This window comes from Cydia fagiglandana, chromosome 26, assembly GCF_963556715.1.
Source record: "Cydia fagiglandana chromosome 26, ilCydFagi1.1, whole genome shotgun sequence".
Lineage (NCBI taxonomy): Eukaryota > Metazoa > Arthropoda > Insecta > Lepidoptera > Tortricidae > Cydia > Cydia fagiglandana.
The window spans coordinates 6,076,299-6,103,786 of record NC_085957.1 but is presented as its reverse complement, the minus strand read 5'-3'; the positions used below and the strand labels follow the sequence as shown (position 1 = coordinate 6,103,786).

Below are 27,488 nucleotides of genomic sequence, written 5' to 3'. Positions count from 1 at the left end.
CAAAGTGCCAGTGTGTGTGTTTGTCAAAAGGTAATTTATTAAAAAAAAAATCTTAAATTAATTTACTTAGGTAATTTTTATCTGGACCTTCTATTTTTATTATTTTATGTTTGTATAGTGGTCATTTTGGACAGTTCATTTCAGTTGGATAAGTAGTCACATATAGTGTATTTTTAGGTCATTTACAGGTAGTTATTATTATTATATAATATCTTAGAATTACTAAAATAGCTACATAATCAAAAGATGATCTTTAGCATTATTCGTAGCATATTTGCTTAACATTTTTTTATAATGATGATTGGGAATTAGGTATAGGTTAACATTTAACCCTACAAAAATCCCTATATATTATGAAGTAGTTATCGTTTTGCAGAGCAGTTATTATAATATTAATAAGGCGAAAATGCTCTACTAAATATTTGGTAGGAATTAACAAAATGTGCCGTAAGATTGTATTGTATTTATTTAATTTTACTTCAAAGGTTTAACGAAATCTAAAATGTCATGTTTCCGTGATTCATTCGTCCATGGCCCCGACGGAAGACCAGCGTTGGCCCATCAAGGCTAACACCATGCTTAGCTGAGTCGGGACCATTTCGTGGCTATTTACTTGTTCTGTTATGTAATGATATGTGTTGTAATGTTAAGTTTAATTTTTTTATTTTTGTTCCTCTTTTTTTTCTCTTTTGTCTGTTACCTATTTTTAACCGACTTCCAAAACCCAAAGGAGGAGGTTATCAATTCGGTTGTATGTTTTTTTTTATTATTTTTTTTATTTTTTATGTTTGTTACTCCATATCTCCGTCATTACTGGACCGATTTTCAAAATTCTTTTTTTTATTGTATGTATATGCATACAGATTGGTCCCGTTTTTATCAAAATCCAGTTCTGATGATGGAATCCATGAGGAATCGAGGGAACTCCTCAAATCTTAAAGGCATACATATAGCGATTTTTGGGTTTTTATCAACAAATTAAGCATATACATCCAAAAAAGTGACATTTGATGAAGTGGAACTGCTGATGATGATCAGAACGGAACTCTTCAACGACGCATAGTTCACGTTTGGCGATTTGTCCTCTTCGTTATGTTTGTTAAGCAAGTTAAGTTTTTAAGCCACATTTTTGTCAAGCTTGAGTTCTGATGATGGGATCCATGAGGAATCGAGGGAACTCCTCAAATTTTAAAGGCATGCGTATAGAGATTTTTGTATTTTCATCAGAAAATCAAGCATTTTCATTAAAAACTGTCGCATTTGATGAAGTGGAACTGCTGATGATGATCAGAACGGAACTCTTCAACGACGCATAGTTCACGTTAGGCGATTTGTCCTCTTCGTTATGTTTGTTAAGCAAGTTTAGTTTTAAAGCCACATTTCTGTCAAGCACGAGTTCTGATGATGGGATCCATAAGGAATCGAGGGAACTCCTCAAATCTTAAAGGCATACGTATAGAATTTTCTGTATTTTCATCATAAAATCAAGCATTTACACTAAAAACTGTCGCATTTGATGAAGTGGGACTGCCGATGATGATCAGAACAGAACTCTTCAACGACGCATAGTAGGTACACGTTTGGTGATTTCGAATTTCGATTTTGACTTGGACTGGGACCCGGACTCGTACCCGGATCCGGTTCGGACCCGGACCTGGACTCGGACTCGGACTCGGACTCGGACTCGGACCCGAACTCGGACCCGGACTCGGACCCGGACCCGCACTCGGACCGGGACTCGGACCCGGACTCGGACTCAGAGACCCAGACCTTGACCCGGAAAACCACTATGATACCTAAACTAAATAAACCGCTATGATTATTACCTACCATAAAATGTAGGTATAAAGTATGATGATGCCAAACCCCTTCCGCTCAAACCCCCGTACAACGCACCGCATGCGCCGTTAAGTGGGTTAGGTTAGGTTTGAACTGCGATCCTCACAGAACCGGACAAAAGTGGGTTAGGTTTGGTTAGAACTGCGAGCCTTACAGAAACGAAATGCTACTAGAAAAGTGAGTTTGATTTAGGTTCGAACTGCGATCCTCACAGAACCGAACTGCAATCAGAGAAGTGGGTTAGGTTAGGCTAGAACTACGACCCTTACGGAAACGAAATGCTACTAGAAAGTACTGGTTTTACCTCCTTTTCTAACTACATAGTGCACCATCTACCATAATCTGTCACCGGGCCCCATAGAAGTCGGTTTTTTTTTCTTAAAAATTATTTATGCCACGAATAAACTTTTTCTATTCTAATATTTTTACAACTTTACGACATAACACTAAAACTTATAAATATAAAATTTGTCCTAAGTCATGGTCCGTATATAGGGTGCCCAGAAGGCTGGCCGCATTGCCCCGCTGGATGGCAATGCTGATCCTTTGGGCAAAATATACTGCCGTATACGAACTTCAAGATACCTATTCACAAGAGACGACACGTACTAGATCCATTCTAGATACGTTATAGTTTAGATATCAACTAGTTCTCTTTTGCAGCGCAATTCGGGCAACCAACGTGACTTTTACGTTAGATAGAGTAAGATATCTATTAGATGTGAATTGGATCTCTAAGTCATGGTCATATCCTGTGAAAATCGTTCAAGAGTATCTCCAGAATCGCGCAAATGTCAAATTTGACAGGTTAGATCTTAAACATATCGTTATCGTATCTTGGTGATGTCTAAAAGATATCTAATAGATGTCTATTTCGAAATCCGAATCAGGCCCATAGGCCAACCCTCTGGTCACCGGAGGCCTCTATGAGGCGCTTTGACATTTCCTCATAGAGGCGACGCGCGCTAGTTCCCCACAGCCCCAAGATTTCCGTAAGAACATTAAAAATAATACTATTTTTTTTCTTTTCAGTCGCCTTACAAAGTGAAAATAGTGAAACAGCCTAAACCCAAGGTAGCGCCCGATTACAAACCGCAGGTAACCGCGTGAAGACAGACAGACATACAAATTGTAATAAAGTAACAATATTTGTTAAATTAATAATAAATTAAGTGTTAATAATGAAATAAGGAATGCGTTTGGATCCTTCCTAAGCCTTAATTACCTTTTATTGCCCGTTGAACACACAAACACACATGTAGACAGTGTGTTTGTGTGTTCTTTTTGCAGTTTACCTAATATTTATTTTTAATTACATTTTATTAGTGTTTTTATTTAAATTTTCTTAAACTTAAGATCGTTTTATGAAATATACTTATTAATAATTTAATAAACAAATATAATTTGTAAAAATAGAGAATAATAAACAATAACAAAATAAGTAAAATCTTACTGTAAATATAATTAAATTGAAATCATAAAATCATTTATTTACAAACAAGATATATACCTAGTGGTAGGTATTAATTACTAAAAGAAAATAATGATTGAAATTATATTGATTACACACCAAACCAAAGGTCATAACGGCTTCATTGTACAATCTCCATCAGATATATATGAGCGGCCGAAGCGATCACAAATATCTGAGCACGTCTCTATTGTCAAGGCGATAGATTGCGTGTTCAGATATTGTGAACGCCTTGGCCGCTCCGATATATCTGATGGCGATTGTACCTAGTGTACTCAGTTATGAAGGCCAAACTTCGACGAATAAAATATATCCAGAGTACTTGCAACTATCAATTGTTTTGTGGGTGTTTTCTAAAATAAATATCAAAAACCTGATTTTTTCCAATCTGGACATTCTTGAGCTCATTCTACTCAGAATCGACAGCATTCTCCATCCTTCCATTAAAAAAAGATGTCCCAAAATGTCCATTCCATTACGTCACGTTTTATTATGAGAAAAATTTTCACTTGTATGTGCGTGACGTAGTGGAATGTACAATTTTCATACAAATTTTTGGGACAAGTTTTTTTATCATCAGGTTTGAATAATGCTAGTGATTCTGAGTTGAAAGAACCCAAAAACACCAGGATCTGTGAGAATCGGGTTTCCAATATTTATTTTAGAAAACGCCCTTGTACAGTTCATCGTGAGTTTTAAAAGAGAAAGATATACGAGTAATATGATGCTCGATGCGGACCCAGTACATGTCATCTTGACTTAAGTCATTGTCAATAGAGGTGACAGCAGGGTGCCATCTATTGGGCATTAGCATATCGAGCACTAGTACGTTTACTTTACTTGTACCTACTCAAAATATGTCACGTGTATTATAGCTACGCCAAGACGTTGCTATAGGAACAGGACATAAAATTAAGGATGACTCACGTTAAAACGGTCCAGGCCAGGGCCGAGGCGTCCGACACTTCGGTTTCTATATAAATAGAAAGTATCATGTGATCATCGTTCAGCCGTCATAGTAAACGAAGTGTCGGATGCCTCGGCCCGGACTCGGGCCGTTCTAGCGTATAGTCGACCACTGACTAACAGGCCGCCGGACGATATCGGCCTGTCAGTTAGAACAAAAATTTGACAGTTCCGAACAACTGCCCGGCCGATATCGTCCGGCGGACTGATAGTCAGTGCTCGGCATAAGCCAACCTCCTTCCAGCCTTTAGGGCCACCCCACATCTGGCGTCTTTCGAGCGTCGGTGTCTACAATTCTATGGCCGCTATTCGACGCAAAGTCGACGCAACGTCGACGCAACTGCGCAGCGACGTCATTTTCCATAGCGCTGAGTGGCGCTGACTAGACGCCGACGCTCGAGGGACGCTAGATGTGGGGTGGCCCTAATGTTGTTGCAGTCGCCATCCGAATGTCACCTTTATCTTATTTTTCCATTTTGACTTCGCCTGCATATCCGCAAATATCCGCATTCTGCATTTTCGCCCCATTAGTTTAGTTTCCAGATTTGTTAACCGAAAGTAAGTACTCGTACTTGTACCATTAACATTAATTTTAATTGTATTTTCAACTGTATATAAATAATTCAGCGTGAAGTTGCTTCACAGCTTTAAGCTTTCTCACGAAAAATATGATGCATTCGCTTGTGATCGGGAATTTCAACATAGATTGAATAAGTGTTATATTCTTTTGTTTTTTGTTACCACTTTATGTTATGCCGAATGCCAAATGTGTTATGCCATATGAGTAGGCAGTTAGGTTGTTTACAATTCCATAAAGCTACTTAGAGACTGCAAGCGTAATCACAGCTTTACGTGACATCCAAAATCATAACACAGTAATACTTCGATCACGCTAAGTTTTCATTGACTTGGCAGTGACAATGCATATAGGTACCGATATCACTAGGAGCGCCATTCTTGACGTAGCTCTTAGCAAGAAAACTTATTGTATCACTCAAAACGGTCACTCATTCTCCACTAAAATACGCCAACTAGTCAGCTGCTTAACCTTTGGACCGCCAAGAACGTCAACTAACGCGCGAGGCTGGGTCAAACAGAAATCTGTGTTACGTCTTTCCTGTAGACATACACAAGTGTTAAGGGTTATAAGGGTAAATTTTCTTATTTAACCCTTATCCACGTGAAAAGATCCTCCTTTTATTTAGAGAACGAAAAGAAGTTAACTATTGCCCACAGGAGAGAAAACTAGTGTGTTCGCGCGAACTGTACATTTTTCTCTCCTGTGGGCAGCGAACTGATATACATGGAAGTATTCTGTCCGCTCAGTTATGACCCAACGTAAACTATTCGATTGTAGGCGGTGCTTACAAACTATTCGATTCGCAACTTCAGTTCGTCCGAGATGACAGTCAGTGACGGATGGCTAAATTGATTTATAAAAACAACGTTTTTTTGTAATTAAAAATGTCTTCATGTGTCGTGAAGTGGTGCAGAAGTTATTTTAGTTCATACCAAGGATAGTGGAATCACTTTTCACTTGTAGTAAACAGATAACTTCAGTAAAATTTGGAATAAACATAACGATTTGTTTTCAATACTACCGTGCTAAGCTAAAACGTAATAACTGCATACGACTTTCATAACAACATACGACTTTTTAAATTGCGAGGATAATAGGGATGGTGTTATGCCAAATGAAGTAGACTATTTTATTAACTTGTGCTTGGTTTAGGTATTTTCTATATAATTATAAATGTAGTAATGAATTCTTTCTTACAGATTTGTATTCTCCTTTTTTATTTCATGAAATGGAGCTGTAAAAAACTACCTAATTATTTCAAATTAATAATCAAATTTGATATTATCATTTTACATTACTTTTCATTCAGATTTCCACAAGATGCTATTCGCAGAGAACTATGGAAAAAAGCTGTCCAATTAGAGAGACATGAAATTAAGTGGATGCCTGGAAAGATATCTAGAATATGTTCTATTCATGAGATATAATTCGTGAGATAATCATACCCGGTCTTCTAGATGTAGATACACTTCCACTGAATTAATTTAACAAATACACACATTATCTGAAAATGTTGATCATTCGAATCCACCCTCTACCGTCACATATATGTAGGTTCTCTCTCAAGCCATTTCCATCAGTAGAAAAGAGCTGCAAATTTAAAAAATGTAAGCGCGCGAACGGGTGTGGAACGGGTGTGGGTGGTGGAACGGGGGTGGGATACAAAATTTTAATTTTGCCCCTTTTTCTACTGACAAACTTGCTTGACCGGCTATATACATATAAAATATTTCCATTGGAACTGAAAGTGGGGATTTATTGTGACTCGCCTATTCAAATATTTTTGACCCGATTCGTGTACCTACCCATGTAAATTTTGCAGGCTGTATAGCCAGTCCGAATTCTAAGATCAAGTTTACCATACATTTACAATGGCGTACTTGATCTTAGAAAAACGGACAGACTAAGATACCTGAATGTGACTTCGCACTGCCATACAAATTTATAATAAAATATACAAAATACTTATTATAGCGGAATACATTTATACAACAATGATATATTTACTTATGTTGAGTTAGTCTGTCATTTCACAACAACATTTTAACTAGTTATCTTTTAATCTGCATTAAATTATTATACGTGTATTATTTGACTGGTTCTTCAATGTATGGCATAAACCTATCCCTGTCCAAGTCATATTCTAATCAAATATGAACCCCAAACTCTCAGCGGCCAGTACGTACAGCAAGAAGGTTATTAGCGGATTAATGTCGCTGATTGGTAGTTATTGACATTATATGCATTTCATCTACACTTAGCTATGTACCATTAGTGTAAAAAAGATGACTATTATTTTGTTTACCAGCTTTGATTACAGGCTCTGTAAACGCGTCGTCTTATTTAAATGTAGGCGTAATTTTGTATGTGTGCTAATTTGGCCCGAGAATTTGAACGGTAATGTTCCTAAAGGCGGTTTCCATACTAAATATATGCGTTCACCGCCTGTGGGCAATTATATCAGCTTATGGACATGTAAGTAATGATTTTATCATAGTTCTCTAAATAAAAGGAGGATCTTTTCACGTGGATAAGGGTTAAATAAGAAAATTAACCTTTATAACCCTTAACTCTTGTGTATGTCTACAGGAAAGACGTAACACAGTGATCTGTTTGACCCATATACCTAGGAGCGCCATTCTTGACGTAGCGCTTGGCAAGAAAACTTATCGTATCGCTCAGAACGTTCACTCATTCTCCACTAAAATACGCCAAATAGTCAGCTGCTTAAATAATCACATCAGCATTTCAATACCATTACAATTGTAAACCATCACCCCCACACCCACTCAGGACTTCAACACGGGCCCGCTGCCGTGGGAAGAGCGTGCGGTGAACGAGCCACCCCCACCCCCGGTGGAGGCTGAACCCCCCATCTTGATACCCGAGGAGAAGCCGGTGTTTCTGGAGGCTATTGATAATCTGCCGGAGACCGCGGTGCCGGATTTGGAGGAGACAGGTAACTTGTGGTTGCGGAGCTTATGTTAAATTAGAATAATTTAATTTTTTAATTTTTTTCATGGCAAATTAAAACTACATTTCATACAAACGCACAGGTTGCAACCTGGCAAATACTTAGATTCAGAAGGGCAGAAAGGAAGGGAGACTCAAACTATAAGCGAAAATTGTCATATAATTTATGAATTTATGAACGTGTATTATTTTGTAAGAATTGGATAAAATTGGGCTGCTTTTAAGAGTTTCTCATTCTGGTTGGAATAAATACCTACGAAATCCCAATTAGGGACAAAAAATTGTGTACCAAAAAACAGTGGAAGACTTTGTTGGACACGGTGAATTTGCGCTTATTATGAAAACTCTTAAGTTATGATGATGATGATGATGAATAGGATAGGGAACTCTTCCCACCATATTTTATCGAAAACTCACGAAAAAAAATCGACAGCAGAATAAAAACGGCTCATAAATCTTTTAGGAATCGAACTACCTCCTGAAAAGCCAATAGAGGAACCAACACCTGAAGCAGAGTCGGTAGCTCCAAAAGAGACAGAAGTTGAAGAAGTAGAAGAGACTAAGAAGGAAGAGCCGGTTGTAGAGGAGACCAGCAACAGCGAGAGCGAGATGGAGAACAGGATAGCGGAACAGCTGATGAAGAATGTAGAGGGGATGGTTGGTGAGGGTCAAAGTATTATTTGTTTGTATTTACTTGTTATATTATGTATTTTTTGTTTGGTCAAAATCACTTATTTACAAACAAGATATTTGCAAGATATATACAGTGGTATTCCTAAAAGAAATTAATAACTAGCTTAAATTAAAAATAGGCCCTTGAGGCATTGTAGCAAGGATGCTGGCGGCGTTTCCTCGCTGTATCGCAATGCTGATACGTTGTGCGAAGTAGCCGCCAGCTCTTCGGTCATCACGCCCATTTTTGTCTTCAGACCCCAACGCACCGCTGGAGCAGCAGCTGGCCCAGATGCGCGCGCAGCTGGCGGCGCTGGCGCAGCTGCCCGGCGTCATCCAGCAGACCCTGGAGCTGGTGACCCGCCAGCTCTGCCAGATTACGCAGCAGGTATATTGAAACTGTTTAGATGGTTTTTTTACATATCCGGTTCGAAAGACCAAATAACTTACAAATATACAATTCAAATAGCCAATGTTTACTTAAAGTATGATTAAAGATACATCCTGAAGATAAGACAATTTTATTAGAACAGCACGCGATTTGAAAACACGCAATTAGGATGATAATTAACAGAATTACACACAAAGATAGATAGATAGATAGTGTGCAGAAGAAAAAACAGTTAATAGATGGTAAAACGATATTTTATGTAAATGTGGGAAGATAGACACCACTGCGGTATGAAATGAAACCGAAGATAAAAGAGAGTCTCGTCTAGATGTTGATTCTATATCTGGTTTACAGGAAGCTCAGTCTCACCACAACGTGACACAAGAACAGATGGCGATCGAATCTTCCGAGATGATTGAAGGTCAGTAAATAAATTATAGTGATATTATTACTCTTCTCACGACAAATTTTGAAAAGCTTAATATTCCTAATTTTCAGATTCCAATGAAACCTCTGAAACTATAATCGAAGACGTAACAGAAGAAAAAGACGAGACTCAAATTGAAGAAGTCGTCGAAAATGGCATTAAGGAAGAGGTGAAAGAAACGAAGACGGTGGTAGAGGTCAAGCAAATGAAAACGGAAGAGACCAAACAAACGAAGATGGAGGAGGTTAAAAAGGTGCAGATGACCAGGGGCGTCGAGGAAATGGAGAAGATGAAGAGGGAAGAGCAGGAGATCTTGGACGAGCAGAGAAGAATTGAGAAGCAGAAGAAGGTATGTCTAGGTTTAAATATTTGTTTCATGATGCCCCAACTGAAACCATTACAGTATAATGTCTTGTGATGGGATTTGATGCTGATCTACATAAATATTAAACTGATATAAAATGAGGTTCCTTCATTAAAAATTTAAGAATTCAGTCATTAGTAGTACAGATATGAGATAGTTCTCTCCACAGGTGACAGGAAGTCGGGTCAGCAATAACAATTTAAATATATCATAAGATAGCAACATTACCAACCTAAGGTTCCTCACAGTTTTCATTTCAGACATCTGTTAAAAGATAACGGAAAATAGGTCCCGAAACGATTCTCATTTCTCTTGCATAAATGAACAAATTTTTTAGGTTACAAAAAATTTTCATGTTCTTACCTTCCCTTCCCTTCCCTTCTTTTCTTCCCACTCTCGGCGAAATGGCAATACACTTTTATGATCTACACCAATCTCTATGTTTACACACTTTTATTATAATTGTTAAGGATTGTAGTCTTAAAATAATTTCGCCTGGCAACATTATCGTTCAAACTTTAAAAAAAAAATATATTCCCTTTTTTTCTCGTATCGCAAATGTAACATGTCGGGCGCATCTCGCTGCGCTAGTTATTATTTTCGAATATTATCGTCTCGGTTCATCTAAAAGATTCAATTTCGTCTGTAAACTGTGTGTACTCATTGTGGAAGGCTAATCAGTTGAAGAAGCACTGCTCCTGCTCCGTTTCGGTGTCCACGCTGGTCCAGGTAACTCGGATTCGAGGTAAGTCTAGACGAGCCGAAGGTCTGAGAAGCCTGCGCCAGCCTCCACCGAGAGCTGCACCGTCATCTACAGCTCAGCAAGGTGAGTGCTTTTACCAATTGACCTAGCCTGTCCTAAGTTCCACGGTATATCGTTTCGTATCTCGTCTCGTATTTCGTTTGAATACAGTCCACATAATTTTTAAATATCGAAGTAAAATAATCCCATTAACATTTTTTGGTCCCACGATCCGGATAACTTGTAAGGTGACCGTGGTTATTTTCGCTTTAAATATCAATTATTGTCAATAAATTGTTCATTGTAAAATCATAAAAACATTGGAGGGTAAGATTGAAACACTTGGCTTGGGCGTTTTTCCGTTAGTTAAACTATCGAGCGTTTAGTTCATAGACTAAAATTGTGTGTCGAATTTATTACGTTTCTGAACGCAACTTTTAGCTGTCATTTTTGACAAGTGTCAATTGAAAATCATAACATAACCTATCATATCAGTGTTATCGAATCAAATAGTTTTGTTGTTGTTTTAGTGATTCAATATACATATTTTTACAAAATAAACATGACACTTGGTGGGGATTCGTCCGAAAGTTTCGACAAGAGCCGTGTAGGTCGGGATTATGCGTTCGTGCGGATGGAGTATATAAAGAGTTCCGATCTGCAAGGTTATTGTTCACAAGATGTAATTAAACTTGAAAGTGAATTTCATGCCTTTCAAATTGAATTGCTTTCGGCGATTCCAGCTGGTGATAGGTCAAGTGAATTAGAAATATCATCACAGTTCGAACAAATGGTAAAATCCATAAAAATACGTTTAGCAGAAATAAAACCTGAAGTGTTAAATAAAAGTGACAGTTGCGGTTCAAGTTCGAGTGTTAAATTACCTAAAATTAATATAGTTCCTTTCGATTCGAAAATTGAGAATTGGGTGTCGTTCATCCAGATCTTTGACTCGCTGATTCACAGTAAAAATATCCCGGCAGTAGAAAAACTGCACTATTTGTTGTCGAGTGTTACCGGCCATGCTTTCGACTTAATTAAAAATTACCCATTATGTGATGAAAATTATTTAATGGCCTATAACACACTAAAATTACATTTTGAGAAAAAAAGGGTGATTGCCAGTATATTTTATGAAAAAATATTAAATTGTGAGGCGGCGAAGTCCAAGACTGCATCGGAATTAGTTAGAGTTTGTCGAACCTTTAAGGAAAACTTAGAAATTTTATCAAAGTATCAATTGCCTGACAGGAACTTTATGTTATTCCATGCACTTTGGTCAAAATTAGATGTTAGTAGTAAGGAAGCTTTTGAGTTGCAACTTGAATCAAACACAGAAATTCCCAGTTATGAGGAATTAATTTCGTTTATTGAAAAGCGGAGCCAGGCATTAGAGAACAGCGTTGGTAAGTCGTTAACATTATCTAGTAAACCAGTGTATAGTAAGCCAGTGTCGAATAAGGCTAAGCCTGCTCTCCTTGTGCCGCCAGTGAGCAACTGTGCTATGTGTTCCGCACCGGGGCACAAATTGGATAACTGTACTAAATTTTTGGAACTGCAGCCATTGGAAAGGTTTGCTCAGGTTAAGGAGAGGAGACTTTGCATACTTTGTTGTAGGCCATCACACTCGGTTAAAAATTGTAAATCATCGGTGACTTGTGGCATCTGCAAGCGCAGACACCACACATTATTGCATTTCGAAAAGGATAAGGAGTTGGAACCAACAGCTCCACCGACCCAAGTGGCATTGGCTGTGCATAATGCAAATGCACCAAGTTTGTTCTCGACAGCTATCGTGCTGATAAAAAATAAATTTAATAATTTTGTACCAATTCGAATATTGATGGATAATGCTTCGGCTTGTAACTTTGTAACATTGAAGTGCGCTCAAAAACTTGGAATACCAATTAGAAATAATTCACCAACGGTGAACGGTGTTGGTCTGTCATCGACTGACACTTTTGGAATTGTCGATTGTGAGATAGTTCCTTCGAATGGGGACTCCTCATGCAAATTTTCGTTTGAAGCGTTCGTGCTTCCCAAGATCTGCCATGATATGCCACCAGAACCACTGAATGTGTCTTCTTGGAGGCATCTGAAGGATTTAGATCTTGCTGATCCGTCTTTCCACAAATCTGGACCAATAGACATGTTGGTTAACGTCAACCTTTTCGCTGCTGCACTACAATCTGGCGTTGTCAAGGGCAACGCAGATGAGCCCATAGCTGTCCGCACTGTTTTCGGCTGGTTGGTAATGGGTGAGTGCCCTATAAACGTTAACACTTCTCGTTCTCGTTGTCATAAAGGTTCAGAAGGTGATACTCAGAGGTGCTATCTCGTGTCGAGTCTATCATTAGACAATAATATCAAGCGCTTCTGGGAACTGGAAAGTGTAGATCCTCCCAAAAATATCGTTTTGTCGAAATCAGAAATGTCGTGTGAAAACCAAATGGAAACTTCATATTGTCGCACTCCCGAGGGTAGGATGGTAGTACCATTAACTTATGTCGACCCTCAGGATAAACCCAGGTTTTCAAATTCTCGTGAGATAGCTCTCAAGCGTCTCTTAAATTTAGAGAGGAAATTCAAATTGAATCCTCAGTTTCGGACAGCTTATGTCAATTTCATGGACGACTACCTTCGTTGTGGTCACATGGTGGAAGTTGATCCTCCCTTGTCGTTTAAAGGTCAACTTCACAATGTCGGAAACGTCCATGATTTATCGTTATCGTTAAAAATTCTCGGTTTGTCGTGGCTTCCCAAGGAAGATACTTTCACATTCAAGACCTCCTTGAATGATTGTCGTTGTACGAAGCGATCGATCCTCTCGGACATCGCTCGTATTTTTGATCCTCTGGGTCTATTATCGCCTGTCGTGTTTTTCGCAAAATATTTAATTCAACTTCTATGGGTTTCTGGTGTCGATTGGGACAGCGAGGTTCCTATCGCTATCGCTCAAGAATGGCGTAAATTCAAATCGCAATTGGCGGAAATGAGCTCGTTGTCCATTCCCCGTAGAATGGTTGTATCTTTCGTATCGTTACAGCTTCACGGGTACTGTGACGCCTCGGAGAAGGGTTACTGTGCTGTCATTTATTGTCGTGTCGTTCAAAATGACGGATCCGTTGTCGTGCGTCTTTGTTGCGCTAAAACGAAGGTGGCCCCACTTCGTAAATGTTCTATCCCGAGATGTGACCTGTTAACTGCTGTCTTGTTGTCGGATTTGATTGTCTCGTTTACAGAAGCTCTAAAAGATTTTCACACTTTTGATGATATCCACGCTTGGTCAGATTCTACTGTCGCGCTGCCTTGGATTCGTTCGTGTCCATCAAAGTGGAAAACTTTTGTGGCTAATAGGGTTGCGCACATACAAGAAAACGTCCCCCCTGAAAATTGGCACCACGTGTCTGGTTCGGATAATCCAGCGGATTGCGGCTCCCGCGGTTTGTTACCTGCTGATTTAATCCAGAATACGCTATGGTGGGCGGGGCCTACTTGGCTGTCTAATCCTCAAGAATCTTGGCCGCAATCTGAGATCCTTTCAGATCAAGCTGCTTCGAACGAGCAAAAAATCTACAGTTTGGTCACAGACTCTAATATATCGTTGATTGACAACATTATGAGCAGATCCTCGTCTTTACAACGCATATTGCGTATTTTCGCTTATTGTTTTCGGTTCATGCATAACTTGCAAAAATCATTGTCGAAAATCACAGATCCGAACCTGTCGTCTGAAGAAATTACGAAAGTTCTTCACTTTCTCGTGAAACATGTCCAGGAGCGAGCTTTCGCTTCAGAATTGCGGTGCTTGTTGACAGATAAGTCACCCCACTCTCTATCGAAGCCCATGCGGAAATTGACGCCGTTTGTGGATGAGCGTGGAATGCTAAGGGTGGGCGGTCGCCTTTCTAAAGGAGACCTGTCGTTCGATGTGAAACATCCACTATTATTGCCTCGTGATCACAGGTTGACTACGTTGATCATTGAGGATTACCATCACCGGTTTATACACCCTGGATTGCAAACATTGCAAAATTTATTAGCCCAAGAATTCTGGGTTCTATCGGCAAGAAGGGCTATAAACTCGGTTATTTCATCTTGTATGAAGTGCTTTCGCGCTCGGCCTAAAGTGGCATCTCCTCCAATAATGGGCAACTTACCATCGTTTCGAATTAATCAAATTAAACCATTTTCGTCAGCGGCAGTAGATTACGCTGGTCCCTTTGATACTTGTTTGGCCCGGGGCCGTGGTCTACGCACATTTAAATCGTATATTTGCGTTTTCGTATGCACTGCCACCAAAGCAGTACATCTTGAGCTGGCCTCAGAGCTCACCACAGAGGCATATCTCGCAGCTCTGCGCCGTTTCATTTCGCGCCGCGGTCGGTGCTCTAGGCTGATCTCGGATCAGGGTAGAAACTTTATTGGCGCATCCAATATGCTCCAAGAATTCATGGCCAAGGCTTCACGTGCAGAACAAATAAATTTCGTTTTTAACCCGCCCGGCAGCCCACATTTCTCGGGGTTAGCCGAGGCTGGTGTAAAGTCAGTAAAGACACATCTCGCTCGCGTCGTGAGCTCTCAGCGCCTTACATTTGAGGAATTCTATACCATTTTGACCCAAATTGAGGCGATGCTGAACTCACGGCCTTTGTCCCCTGTCAGCTCGGACCCAAACGACCTGTCAGTTTTGACCCCCGGACATTTCCTTACTTTGGAGCCGCTCACCATATTGCCTGAAAGCAACATGGTAGATGCGAAATTAGGTCCACTTCAGAGATGGAAATTATTACAAAAGATCCATCAAGATTTCTGGCGCAAGTGGCACCTCGAATATTTGCACACATTGCAGCAACGCCACAAATGGTTCGATGGTCAGAAAAACATTGTCGTCGGGACGCTCGTGCTCATTGTCAATGAGCAATGTAGCCCCATGAAGTGGAAAATTGGCCGGGTGGTACAACTCCATCCAGGAAGTGACGGGATTTGTCGTGTTGTCACAGTTCGCACAGAATCGGGCGAACTTAAACGTCCGATAGTTAAACTGTGTCCCTTACCTTTGCAAAACTAGTGTTAATTCACTATCATATAGTCATAAGTATTAATTTTATCGTAGATTTAGATTAAAGTAAAAAATATATAGTAATAGGAAAATAAACCCTGAGCCATATCGATTCTATTTTATCCTCAGTTGACAATAACAGTACAAACTTGTGGAAAATACGTTGTATTTTGGTGGGCGGAAAATGTTAAGGATTGTAGTCTTAAAATAATTTCGCCTGGCAACATTATCGTTCAAACTTTAAAAAAAAAATATATTCCCTTTTTTTCTCGTATCGCAAATGTAACATGTCGGGCGCATCTCGCTGCGCTAGTTATTATTTTCGAATATTATCGTCTCGGTTCATCTAAAAGATTCAATTTCGTCTGTAAACTGTGTGTACTCATTGTGGAAGGCTAATCAGTTGAAGAAGCACTGCTCCTGCTCCGTTTCGGTGTCCACGCTGGTCCAGGTAACTCGGATTCGAGGTAAGTCTAGACGAGCCGAAGGTCTGAGAAGCCTGCGCCAGCCTCCACCGAGAGCTGCACCGTCATCTACAGCTCAGCAAGGTGAGTGCTTTTACCAATTGACCTAGCCTGTCCTAAGTTCCACGGTATATCGTTTCGTATCTCGTCTCGTATTTCGTTTGAATACAGTCCACATAATTTTTAAATATCGAAGTAAAATAATCCCATTAACAATAATAAAACTTTCAATATAATATTTTCAACAACACTGTAAATTATTCTTCATAACTTTATACAGCAATAAGCCGTATATTTCCGTGTTCTTATAACCCGGCAACCTTCAAATCAAGAGTGAACAGGCACCTTCTGGGCGAGCTCGCTCCATCGTAGGCCACGTCTACGCCTCGGCTAGTCTGTGGCCATGAGTAAGCCCATTCATAATTAAAAAAAAAAGCTTTTCGATAATTTGGAAGAGGCGGTATTCGATTTGGACCTACCTTCAATATATCAGGATGTTTTAGAAAGCCGCTAGCCAAATGCTTAACATGATTATCTGGTTAGAGAGAAGAAAGATTTTTCAATGATGGCTGATGATTAAAGGAATAAGAAATAATTAAAAACTGTGCAATAACAGGAATTAACGAACGAACTGCTTGACCAAGAATATGAAGAGATGCTTCAGGAGACGCCCCACGAGATAGCTCTTAGGTTTATTAATGTGAGTCATATGTGTGTCGATTTGATAGTGCTAGTGTATGTGAGGGCTCACTTGTCACACTACAACATTGAATTTTCAATAAGAAGTAAACATGGAACATTGAGTTACTCATTAGACATTTTAGCGGGGTTGTTGTGACTTTTAAGAATTTAAATGGCTTATAACGTTTGCTATATCGCCGTATTAGCTATTACGCTTTTTAGTTTCTAAATCATTATTTTTCGGCTTTTGTAATGCTTTGTACTTCACTGTCCGCGTATTTTATTTAACAATTTTTCGTATTTTTCTAAATTCATTAAATGTTTGTATCGGAGTAATCAATCATATTACAAATCAGAATATTTTCATTTTTTAAATTCACAACACTTTAAACTGTATTTTTTACTAAGTTAATATAACGAAAAACTTATTAACTTCTTTTTTTTCAAGACTATTTCTACCACAATTGCTGATTTTAAAAACAATCTTACCCTTTTCAACAAGAATTTTGAAAAAAAAACAGTCATTTTAGATAAAGTATCTTATTATTATTTTCTTCATGAAGCTTCCTAAATTTAACGTATGACAGGAACTTTTGGGGAGTCTTCTGCTGGATAAAGAGCCCAAACACATGGAACAGAGGCCATCGCTGACCACAGCCTCAGACGGACCTAAACCTAAAGGGAAAGAGGTTCGACATTCACGTAAATAATTTCAGCCTATAAACGTCCCACTGCTGGGCAGAGGCCTCCTCTCATGCGCGAGAGGGCCTATACAAAATTACAAATTCTCATATTATCTTTGTTTGGAAAAGAGAAACTTTAGTTTTCTTCAACTTGAAGACGCAGTTTTATAGAAGTTAGACAAAGAAAAGTCTGCAGCGGTTTTGATAGCCCACTCAGTGCAAGTGTTATTCATACGTCATAATTTCATAGAAGTTTGAAGTTTAAAATATCACTTGCATGGGCTCTCAAGATCTCTGCAGACTTTTCTTGGTCTAACTTTACTTGTAAATATCGTTATTTTAACACTAGGAACGATCGACAGTTTAAAAATAAACATGTGGTAGTGTGTGGTAGTCGATTCTAGCCCTTCTTTTAAGCCGCTAGCTACCAACAGTATCCTCAGAAAACTGAATAAAGACGCCAGGAATTAAATTATAAACAGGACCATAGAGTAAGTAAGACAAGAGTGCTCACTCCATACATCAGTTTTGGTCCCAGAAATATTAGTATTTCCATAGCTTTCATAGTCGACATCTAGCATCGAGTAGCGGAATTATCAGTACTTTAAGTAGTAATAGTACTGTCAAGTGACAGTATATGTAGCACCGACCAGAAAGTCTTATGTTGTTGAGATTAGAGTTTCCGGTTGGTGCTACATCTATTGTCACTTGAAGTACTGATAATTCCGCTACTCGATGCTAGACGTCGACTATGAAAGTTGCTATGGAAATACTAATATTTCTGGGACCAAAACTGATGTTTGAAGTGAGCACTCTTGTATTACTATATTTCTCTATGACAGGACAAACTGAAAGGAAAGAATCTCACCCATCGGTCATCAATATCCTTAAAGATTACAACTTATTAAATATTTGATATTAACTTAACTACTCTAGAAAGTCATGGTGCAACCTCAGCGTGAAGAGGCCAGTCAAAAGCAAAGGCCGTCCCTAACATCTTCGAACGGACCTAAGAAGGAAGACAAACAGGTTCGCAACAGTGTGAACTCGTGTCTCGACATATTGTGTATAGTATTCATCGATAGTGGAAAATAAAACAAAATTTGATTAGTTAAATGTATACACTAGGCACCATAGTTCAGTAAATTACGCGCTATTAAGCCCCCTCCAGACTATGCGCGTGAATCGCGGGCGAAGCCGCGAACGCGAGTGTGGAGTCGATTTCGCTGTCTGCGAAAATCGACGCCACACTCGCGTTCGCGACTTCGCGCCGCGATTCGCGCACGAGTGTGGAGGAGGCTTTATGCACTAGGTATTTATCATGGAGTGTTTTTACATTCGATAGAATTCTAAATTTCCTAGTGACCTAAAACAGCAGGTTTCATAATATGCCTCATTCCCTAAATGCCAAACGGCGCGATTCGAGAAATGATTTAGAGATTCACTAGATATGAAATAGTAAAGATATGTGACGTTCCACGGAAAAAGGTACCATTGCTCCAACTGAATATTGGAGAGGCGTTAGTAAAAAAGCGTAAGCGGCAGCCGCCATAAGGTACCTTTTGCCGTGGAACGTCACATATCTTTACTATTTCATATCTAGTGAATCTCTAAATCATTTCCCGAATCGCGCCGAAAGTCGCCAAACAAATGATTATCCACAATTTTCACAACATGATTTTATCTACACAAAGATGTCCCATACTACATTTATTAACCACTAGCTGTGCCCGCGGCTCCGCCCGCGTGGAATTCGATCTGTGTCAGTAAGCGGCTAATTTCTAATCCTAATTTCTCTCCCTCTCCCCTGGAGGCGGAACTTGAAGTAAAGTTGACAGATGGATATGCTAGAGGACTGCAGACCAGATACAATATTTTACAATTAGGTACCACTAAATAAAACTACACTCCAAAATCAATTGTTTTTTTCGCCCTTATTCAAATTTTACACGTGATTTGAACGACAGAGTAGTAGATGTATATCAGACGATACAGTAAGGTATACGCGCGCGAGCGAAAGCGAAGCCTGCCTGGCTAGAGCGCCACTAATCGTGGTCTTCTTCAGACTCCTGAGGAAGACCACGTGCCCCTTGTAACCTCAATGCGTTGCGAGACTTTCGCGAGACTTTGGTAATGCGTTTTAAATGCGAGTCACAAATCGTTTGACTCCGCAAACGACCAGTGCCGTATTAAGATATTTTGATGCCCTAAGCATTTCTAGACTATGGTGCCCCCTGTCCCTAGGGTCATCGAGATTACATTGATTCTTTTTTCGGTAAGTTGAATAACGGTTATTGCTGCATTACAGCTGAGAATGGAAATTAGTCACATCATTTTATCACGAAAATTGACAGTGCTGCAGCAGTAACGTTGCAACAGAGTTATGCTGCTGCAGTCGCCACCCGTATGTCACTTAGAAAGTGATTATAAACGCGAGCGAAGCGAGCGCGAAATTTTTTCGATATAAAAACGCAATTTGATAGATAGTTGTACATTTTTACTTTTAGTATGGAAATCAGTCAGATCATTTTATCACGAAAATCGACAGTGCTACAGCAGTAACGTTGCAACAGAGTAATGCTGCTGCAGTCGCCATAAATTAGAAAGTTATTGAAAACGCGAGCGAAGCGAGCGCGAAAATGTTTCGATATAAAAACGTAATTTGATAAATAATATAGTTGTACATTTTTACTTTTAGTTTGGAAATCAGTCACATAATTTTATCACGAAAATCGACAGTGCTACAGCAGTAACGTTGCAACAGAGTAATGCTGCTGCAGTCGCCATATATTAGAAAATTATTGAAAACGCGAGCGAAGCGAGCGCGAAAATGTTTCGATATAAAAACGTAATTTGATAGATAGTTGTACATTTTTACTTTTCGTATGGAAATCGGTCACATCATTTTATGACGAAAATTGAAAGTGCTGCAGCAGTAACGTTGCAACAGAGTAATGCTGCTGTAGTCGCCATACATTAGAAAGTTATTGAAAACGCGAGCGAAGCGAGTGCGAAAATTTTTCGATATAAAATCGCAATTTGATAGACAGTTGTACATTTTTACTTTTAGTATAGAAATCGGTCACATCATTTTATCACGATAATTGAAAGTGCTACAGCAGTAACGTTGCAACAGAGTAATGCTGCTGTAGTCGCCATACATTAGAAAGTTATTGAAAACGCGAGCGAAGCGAGTGCGAAAATTTTTTGATATAAAAACGCAATTTGATAGATAGTAGTACATTTTTACTTTTAGTATGGGAATCAGTCACAGCATTTTATCACGAAAATCGACAGGGCTGCAGCAGTAACGTTGCAACAGAGTAGTGCTGCTGTAGTCGCCACCCTAATGTCACTTTTATCATATCTTATAATGTTATTATAAACGCGAGCGAAGCGAGCGCAAAAATTTATCGATATAAAAAACCCAATTAGATAGACAGTTGTACATTAGTTTTTACTTTTAGTCCCAACCAGGCGCGTATCCAGAATTTATTACAGAGAAGGGACGGGACAGTTTTCTATCAGCCTAGCTTCGCATAGGGCTCGACATTTTAACGGTGTCAGCGAGGTTGTTTTCATACAGAAAAGAAAGCAGAGCTTGGACTTGGAATTGACCAAGTGAATTGAATGGGCGAAGTGTGAGCAAGGCAGAAGGCCCAGCTTCGAAAGAGGAAAGCTTGGATTTGGATCCACGCCCAAGTGTAATTAAGGCAGAAGATTAACTTTGCCATAAGGCAGAAGACCTCGCATAAGACCGAACTGCAAAAGAGTGGCTTGAAATCGAATCTATGCATGTAATCACGACTCTTCTACTGCTCGCTCTGTGGCTTCACTCGAAAGCGCTTCTTCATAGGATCTTTTTAGTTTTCGGCTTTCACGGGGCCCCTTATAACACACAGTTAGGTCTCAGGATCGCGGCTAAGGAGCAACTCGGTTTGGCCGACAAATCTGGCGTGCAAGAGAGCAAATTTCACTATAAAATCGGTAACCTATGTCGAAAAAATCCGCTGGCCGCAAGCCCGAAAGCAAGATTTTTTTCCATGACTTTAAGGGCCTCCGCGTAAGGTCAAATCGAAAGCCTACGTTGGAGATGTTCTTACGTACCCTCACTCTCTTACTTGATCCCTACGGCCCTTCGTTATTAGATGGGTACACACGTATAAAAGTTTCATGTGCCCTAAGCAAGTGCTTATTTTGCTTAAAAGGGTTAATCCGGCACTGCAAATGACAGAGGTCAATGTTTTTTTTCTCAAAGTACCCACCTTCGTGGTCATTATTATTAAGTGCTTAAAGTAGGCGATACGTATGAATATAGATTTGATATGGGTGCGATATAATTACGATTAGGTATAATTCATGACGGAGAAAATTAATAATTTTAAATAACTATGCAATTATACGCGTGTTGATATGTGTGTTTATTTTACCACTACTTACGTAACTATGTAAACTCATTTTTAGTTTTCTTAATTACTTAATGTTTACTCACTTCCCCAAAAGATGGCACTGTGCAATGAGGGGCAATTAATTTACTGTCGTTTAATTTTGTTGTATTATTAATTTATTAAATCAACATAATTATTCAATTATTTTTGCTGATACATATATCCGTACCCCCTTTCTAACTTAGAGTTAATTTGGTAAGATCTTTCCGCGGTGGCTTCAAATTCAGCGCCATCTGTTAATTCAGTCAGGGTACTCAATAGTGGTAGCACATATCTGAAAAGAGTTTGCCCCTCCTTCCTAAGTAGCGCCATAAGATTCAGGGGCAAACTTAAATCAAGCGAGTGTTGTGGCTACCCCCCCTTTTAAGGGTTAAATTTTTATAGCCTATAACCTGGCCGGGGATTTTCTCGACAGATTAGTGAAGTTTTCATCAAAATCCTTTCAGCCGTTTTCACGTGATGCGCGTTCAAATAAACAGACAAACAGATAAACAGATAAACAGATAAACAGACAAACAGACAAAAATTCTAAAAACTGTTGGAACGTGTTCTGTTATCGATTCTAAGTATCCCCAGCCAACTTTTTTTCAAATATCTTCCATGTACAGACTTTCGACCGTCTTCAGCTTTATTATATGTATAGATAAAATCTCCCCAATATCAAAATTTTCTAAGAATTTTATTTAGTTGAACACAAACAGAAATACGTTTTTGGCAAAAATTTTATTTTTGGTACACACTTTTATCGCTGACTGTACTATTCTTACGACAGACAAATAATTCACATCGAGACAATTCTAAAAACCCCTAACACAATTAAGTTGCGTTGTTTCATCACCTTCTATGGCCATACCTCCTCTCTCCATCATCAGATCAGCTCGATGGTACCATAATATTGCATTGTCAATATTGTCATCCGATTTATACATGCATGCCAAATTTCAGCTCAATCGGAAACCGGGAAGTGGATCAAATTTACCTTGCAAGATTTGATTACAGACCGACAGACAGACAACGGTCAGGTGAAACTAAATAAAAGCTTGTATAAAATATAACTCCTGTACCCTACACTTAAGAAACTAATTAATTCCTACTTGATATGGACATAGCCAGTAGCCACACACGGCAAAGTGAACACAAAGCTTAATTAAGATTTTCTGACACGCTGATTCTGCAAAAATCCCTTAGATTTCATATCAAAACCGAAACATTTCTTAACCATAATCCCCCAACCTTGACCCCAAAACAGGAACTAATGGCGGACCTCCAGCTAGACCAGGAGGCCAGACAGCTGAAGCAGAGGCCTACGCCGCGCGTCGGCAAGCCCAAGCCCGTCTTTGGGCCTCTCACGCCATCTGAGAGGCCGGTGGTGTTGCCCGGAGGCCGAAAGTGGAGGAAGCCTAAAGACGCGTACAATGACGCGTTCATCGCCGAGACTTTGACTGCTCAGGCGGAGCTGATACAAGGAAAAGCGCTGGGGTACTGTTTTTATTAGTTGTTAAGTTATTTTAAATACATAGTAAAGGAGGATGGGCATATTTGTATGGACACTGGCCCATGAACCAATAAAAATAAGTGACATACCATCGGAAAGGTTTTTTTATATGCTCTATTTTTTGTATGGCGAGACTTGTCAAATCGCTGTTTAAAAATTGTCAAAAAAAACATAAAGAAAACGAATAAAAAACTAAAATATTGTAACACAAAATCATCAACAATAACAAAACCTTCATGATCTGCGACACAGGAACATAGTATCGAAAAAAAAACTGTACAGTCACGTTTCAACTCGCATGACTTTCTGCAGCGATAACTTTTTTCACACAAAGATTTGGGATTACCTGCCATAGCAAAAGTTTTAGAACTTAAAATAAGCTATCCATTGACATATCGCTTGTCCTTATTGATCAATAGGCCAATTAGCCCACCCTCCTTAGTAAAACGCAATTTCACTCAATGAATCAAACATAAAAAAAACTTTAGAGCATTCAACATTATTACTAATAATAATTTATTAGTAATTGTTTTAGTCTCTGGCGTTTTCATTCCGTAAAATAGAAAAACAAGGTTCGAATCATTTATAAAATTAAATGAAACTGAATTTCATCAAATTTATTTTCAGAGATCATTGATTTATTTGCTCTTTCGTCAGTCATTAGATTTAATTTAAAATAGTTTCATCAGTACTTAAATAAAAATATCATGTACGAGTAAAACATTTCAAACATTAATTATATAAAAAATTAACTATTGCACGAATTTTAACGGTCTGTCACACAAAATTTGTACGTTGCCTTTTAGCCCGATTAAGTACTCGTATATTGTAATTTTGGAATTTGACAAGCAATGATTATTAGTGTGTAAAAGATTGTGTGGCCATTTTCTATTTTATTCATGTGTTTCATTTTTATAGGAATACATACGAAAGCGTTCATCTGCCATACGACGAGAGGTTGGTCATTCCCATACACATTTAGGCCTCACATACCAACGAGCGCTAATTCAACGCTTGTTAAAAAAGCGCTTGAATCCGTCCCCACGCTAAATTAAATTTAACAACCAACGCTTGAAGTCCAAAATCCAACAACGCTTGATAAAAAGCGCCACCGCCATCATGTGAATACACACACACACAAATACACATGATACAAATATACATGTGGGAATACACATGTCTCCATTTGTGTCAATCAAACGCTTTTTTAACGCGCGTTGTAAAAGCGCTCGTGCGTGTGAGGCCTTAATGTAGCAGCTCTACATTTATGATACGTATTTTTATTACCCAAAGTAATTTAACCCTGCCCATAAAAAGACTTTACTTATAATAATTAACTTTTTAAATATAAGTAATTATCATAAATAACGCTTAGCTTGGGTTGTTTTAATTTTTATACTAACGAAAAAATTACAATACCTATTAAACAATATCTTAGCTTTTTAACAATTCCGCTTTTATACGTAGCTTGATATATTTTGATAGAAATGCTTGCAGTGGCGGATTTGCAGTCTTTGCCGCCCTAGGCCCCAGGCGCTGTAGCCGCCCCTTTCAAGGCACCCATAATATTGACTACATTTTGAGTAATTTATTGTTACCATCAGCGAATTTTTTGACACAATTTGCCGCCCCTAAATATCTTGCCGCCCTAGGCCCGGGCCTACTGTGCCTTAGGGCAAATCCGCCACTGAATGCTTGTAATTACAATATGTAGAGCTGCTAACATCGCTTTAAAGGTCTTTGTAGAGTTAATTAATGACACAAGGATCTTTTATCGTTATTCATGTACAGTTTATACATAATAACTATAACTTTCATTTAATTTTTGGAATGTCATAATGAACACAATCACTGCTATGGATTCATTTACGATATATCATCTAGGTCCAGAGTAGTGCATAAATGCTTTCCATCGTATTTTCTCGGAAACATTCGTATTTGTCACGCTACTTCAGTCAACCTCAGTATTTTTTGTACTGAGACTATCTGAAATAGCAAGACACGTTCGTACGTTTCCGTGAAAATACGATGGAAAATAATTATGCACTATATCTGAATCATTAATTAAAAAAAAATCATGTATATAAGTGTTTGGTATGGCGTTCGAAAAGTTAAATATCCGCTTAATTTTAAGTTTATTTGTAAATATTTAGTTATATTTGTAATTAAAGTTACTGCTATTCCTTAGAGGGTCGTTTAAAATATCAATTATGCTTATTCAACATAATGTTTATTTCTTATCAAACTGCACAACGGGACTTAATCGCGTATTTAAGTTTTAAGATTTACCTCCGACGTTTCGTGGACGGCGTTGTCCCCGTGGTCTCGGAGAAGACTGGCTCAAGTTGACATCAACATCTTCTAGTTTTTCGAGTTTTTTAAAACTTAAATACGCGATTAAGTCCCGTTGTGCAGTTTGATAATGTTTAATAATCGTGAAAGTTTAAATCAGTGTTATGTTTATTTCTTGTTCGTATTTCTTTAATCTAAAAGCAAAATCAATGTTTAAATGTTTATCGTGTGTAAGTTAACATGGCAAAGTATAAATACGTATATCCCACATGTGAATATTGTGTATTTACTTGTGTATAGGCGTTCATAAGGGTTTTACTCGTTATATGTGACTCTCCACAGGAAAAGGTACCTTATGACGGCTGGCGCTTACGTAGCATAGCACCGCAATAGTGTTGGAGCGGCGTTAATAATATAATAGCGTAAGCGCCAACCGCCATAAGGTACCTTTACCCGTGGGACGTCACATATGTCCATTATTTGTGTACAGATGTAGTACATAATTATTTTCCATCGTATTTTCACGGAACCGTACGAACGCCTGCCCGATTCGAACTTTAAGATACGTCGGTTAATAGATCTAGAAACGATATGGAATAATGTGTCAGTGTCAAGTGATGTTTTTGTTCGAAGAAACGTCACATTTTACACTGACATATACAGGCTGATTCAGGAGACGTGAGCAGGACTAACACTGTGCATTTCGTAAATTATAAGCAACTGTTTCGTATCAGTATTTAGTGAGGTTAACGTTAATTTTCTAATCGTGTTGAAAAAAAAGTTATTTATTTATTTACGACATGCATGGTCACCCTAAAATTAGAATACTAAACTACCGATGTTCTGTGTCAAATTGAATGTCATCACTGTCATCACGGTCTGGTTACTTTTGAAAACTCGTATCTCACTCAAGTTTGACAGTTTATTTTCCTCGTAATCAAAATGCTGCCATGACGGTTAAAGAGGTTTTATGTTTATTAATTAGGTCTTGTAGGGTGACCATGATTGTAAAAATTAGATTTGCTCTCACCAAAAGGTAAAAAATAGGACAAAGTGTGGTTGTTTCACCTAAATACGAAGGTGATCGATCAATTATCAGTTACTGAGTGCGTAGGACGAGTCCTGCTCACGTCTCATGAATCACCCTGTATATCTAATCCATATCGTTTCTAGATCTATTAACTGATGTATCTTACAGTTCGAATCGGGCCGCGTGTCTTGCTATTTCAGACATTCTGGGTACAAAAAGTACTGACGTTGACTGAAATAGCATGACAAATACGAAAGTTCCAGAGAAAATACGAAGACAAAAAAAAAATGCACTACATATGTAGTATTAAATACATATTATGTGTCTTTTACGCCCATATATGTTGTGCACTGCACTTGTGTTCTTGTTGTGTCGTATATGTATATGTCGGCGGCCTCGGAGTAATTAACAATGGAGCCGCCATTAACAGGCATTCCCCTCTGTCGAAAATAGGCGGCCAATGGTCAACCATATGTATGGACTGACGTTTATCTGACATGACGTACCTATACATTTGATGTGCCCCTCCCCCGCAAAAAACGGCAGACTATTTTGTACCGAAAATTTTAGACATGGCGTCTCCGTTGTTAATTACTCCGAGTCGGCGGCCGATCATAAGATCAGGCAGATCGCAGATCGTAATGTTCCTGTGTATTGTTTTGAGGATAGTCACATTAAACCAACATATAGGTAAGATAGGTTCGTTAGGTTGCTTCAGATGCCCGAAGGGCAAACTGCCCAAAAATAGGAGCTCCGCTACGCGGGGCTCCGTCGACTCAGGGAACGAGTCAAAGATTTTCACGTTTCACGATATGCCTAGGAATTTTACGATATGCCTGATCTTACGATCAGCCGCCGACATATATAAATTGTATATTGTGTTGTAACGTGAATCGTTTGTTGTCACT

The 27,488-nt window shown here is 38.8% G+C and overlaps 2 protein-coding genes across 4 annotated transcripts in view; both read left to right on the top strand.

Annotated features, from left to right (window-relative positions):
• LOC134677494 (titin-like) overlaps positions 1 to 27,488 on the top strand; it is a 56,976-nt gene that overhangs the window by 20,255 nt on the left and 9,233 nt on the right. Inside the window, exons 9-18 of the mRNA XM_063535976.1 lie at positions 2,872 to 2,937; positions 7,650 to 7,815; positions 8,293 to 8,490; positions 8,759 to 8,889; positions 9,247 to 9,313; positions 9,391 to 9,668; positions 16,568 to 16,651; positions 17,220 to 17,321; positions 18,252 to 18,344; positions 23,013 to 23,242. Of these exons, the coding sequence (XP_063392046.1) occupies positions 2,872 to 2,937; positions 7,650 to 7,815; positions 8,293 to 8,490; positions 8,759 to 8,889; positions 9,247 to 9,313; positions 9,391 to 9,668; positions 16,568 to 16,651; positions 17,220 to 17,321; positions 18,252 to 18,344; positions 23,013 to 23,242 (1,415 nt within the window). The remainder of the gene's footprint in view (positions 1 to 2,871; positions 2,938 to 7,649; positions 7,816 to 8,292; positions 8,491 to 8,758; positions 8,890 to 9,246; positions 9,314 to 9,390; positions 9,669 to 16,567; positions 16,652 to 17,219; positions 17,322 to 18,251; positions 18,345 to 23,012; positions 23,243 to 27,488) is intronic.
• Positions 10,217 to 16,189, top strand: LOC134677381 (uncharacterized). Of its 3 annotated transcripts, none has more exons than XM_063535822.1 (2): positions 10,217 to 11,032; positions 11,715 to 16,189. In XM_063535822.1, the coding sequence occupies exon 2, from the start codon at positions 11,930 to 11,932 to the stop codon at positions 15,494 to 15,496; it is 3,567 nt and encodes a 1,188-aa protein (XP_063391892.1). In that variant the 5' UTR covers positions 10,217 to 11,032; positions 11,715 to 11,929; the 3' UTR covers positions 15,497 to 16,189. The 3 variants fall into 3 exon arrangements, with proteins under 3 accessions (XP_063391892.1, XP_063391891.1, XP_063391890.1); XM_063535821.1 differs by having other exon boundaries at positions 11,677 to 16,189; XM_063535820.1 differs by having other exon boundaries at positions 10,217 to 11,218; positions 11,677 to 16,189.

What these genes read in the sequence shown, in the direction of transcription:
- LOC134677381 (XM_063535821.1), top strand. Translation starts at nt 11,684, where the DNA reads ATGTTATTCCATGCACTTTGGTCAAAATTAGATGTTAGTAGTAAGGAA.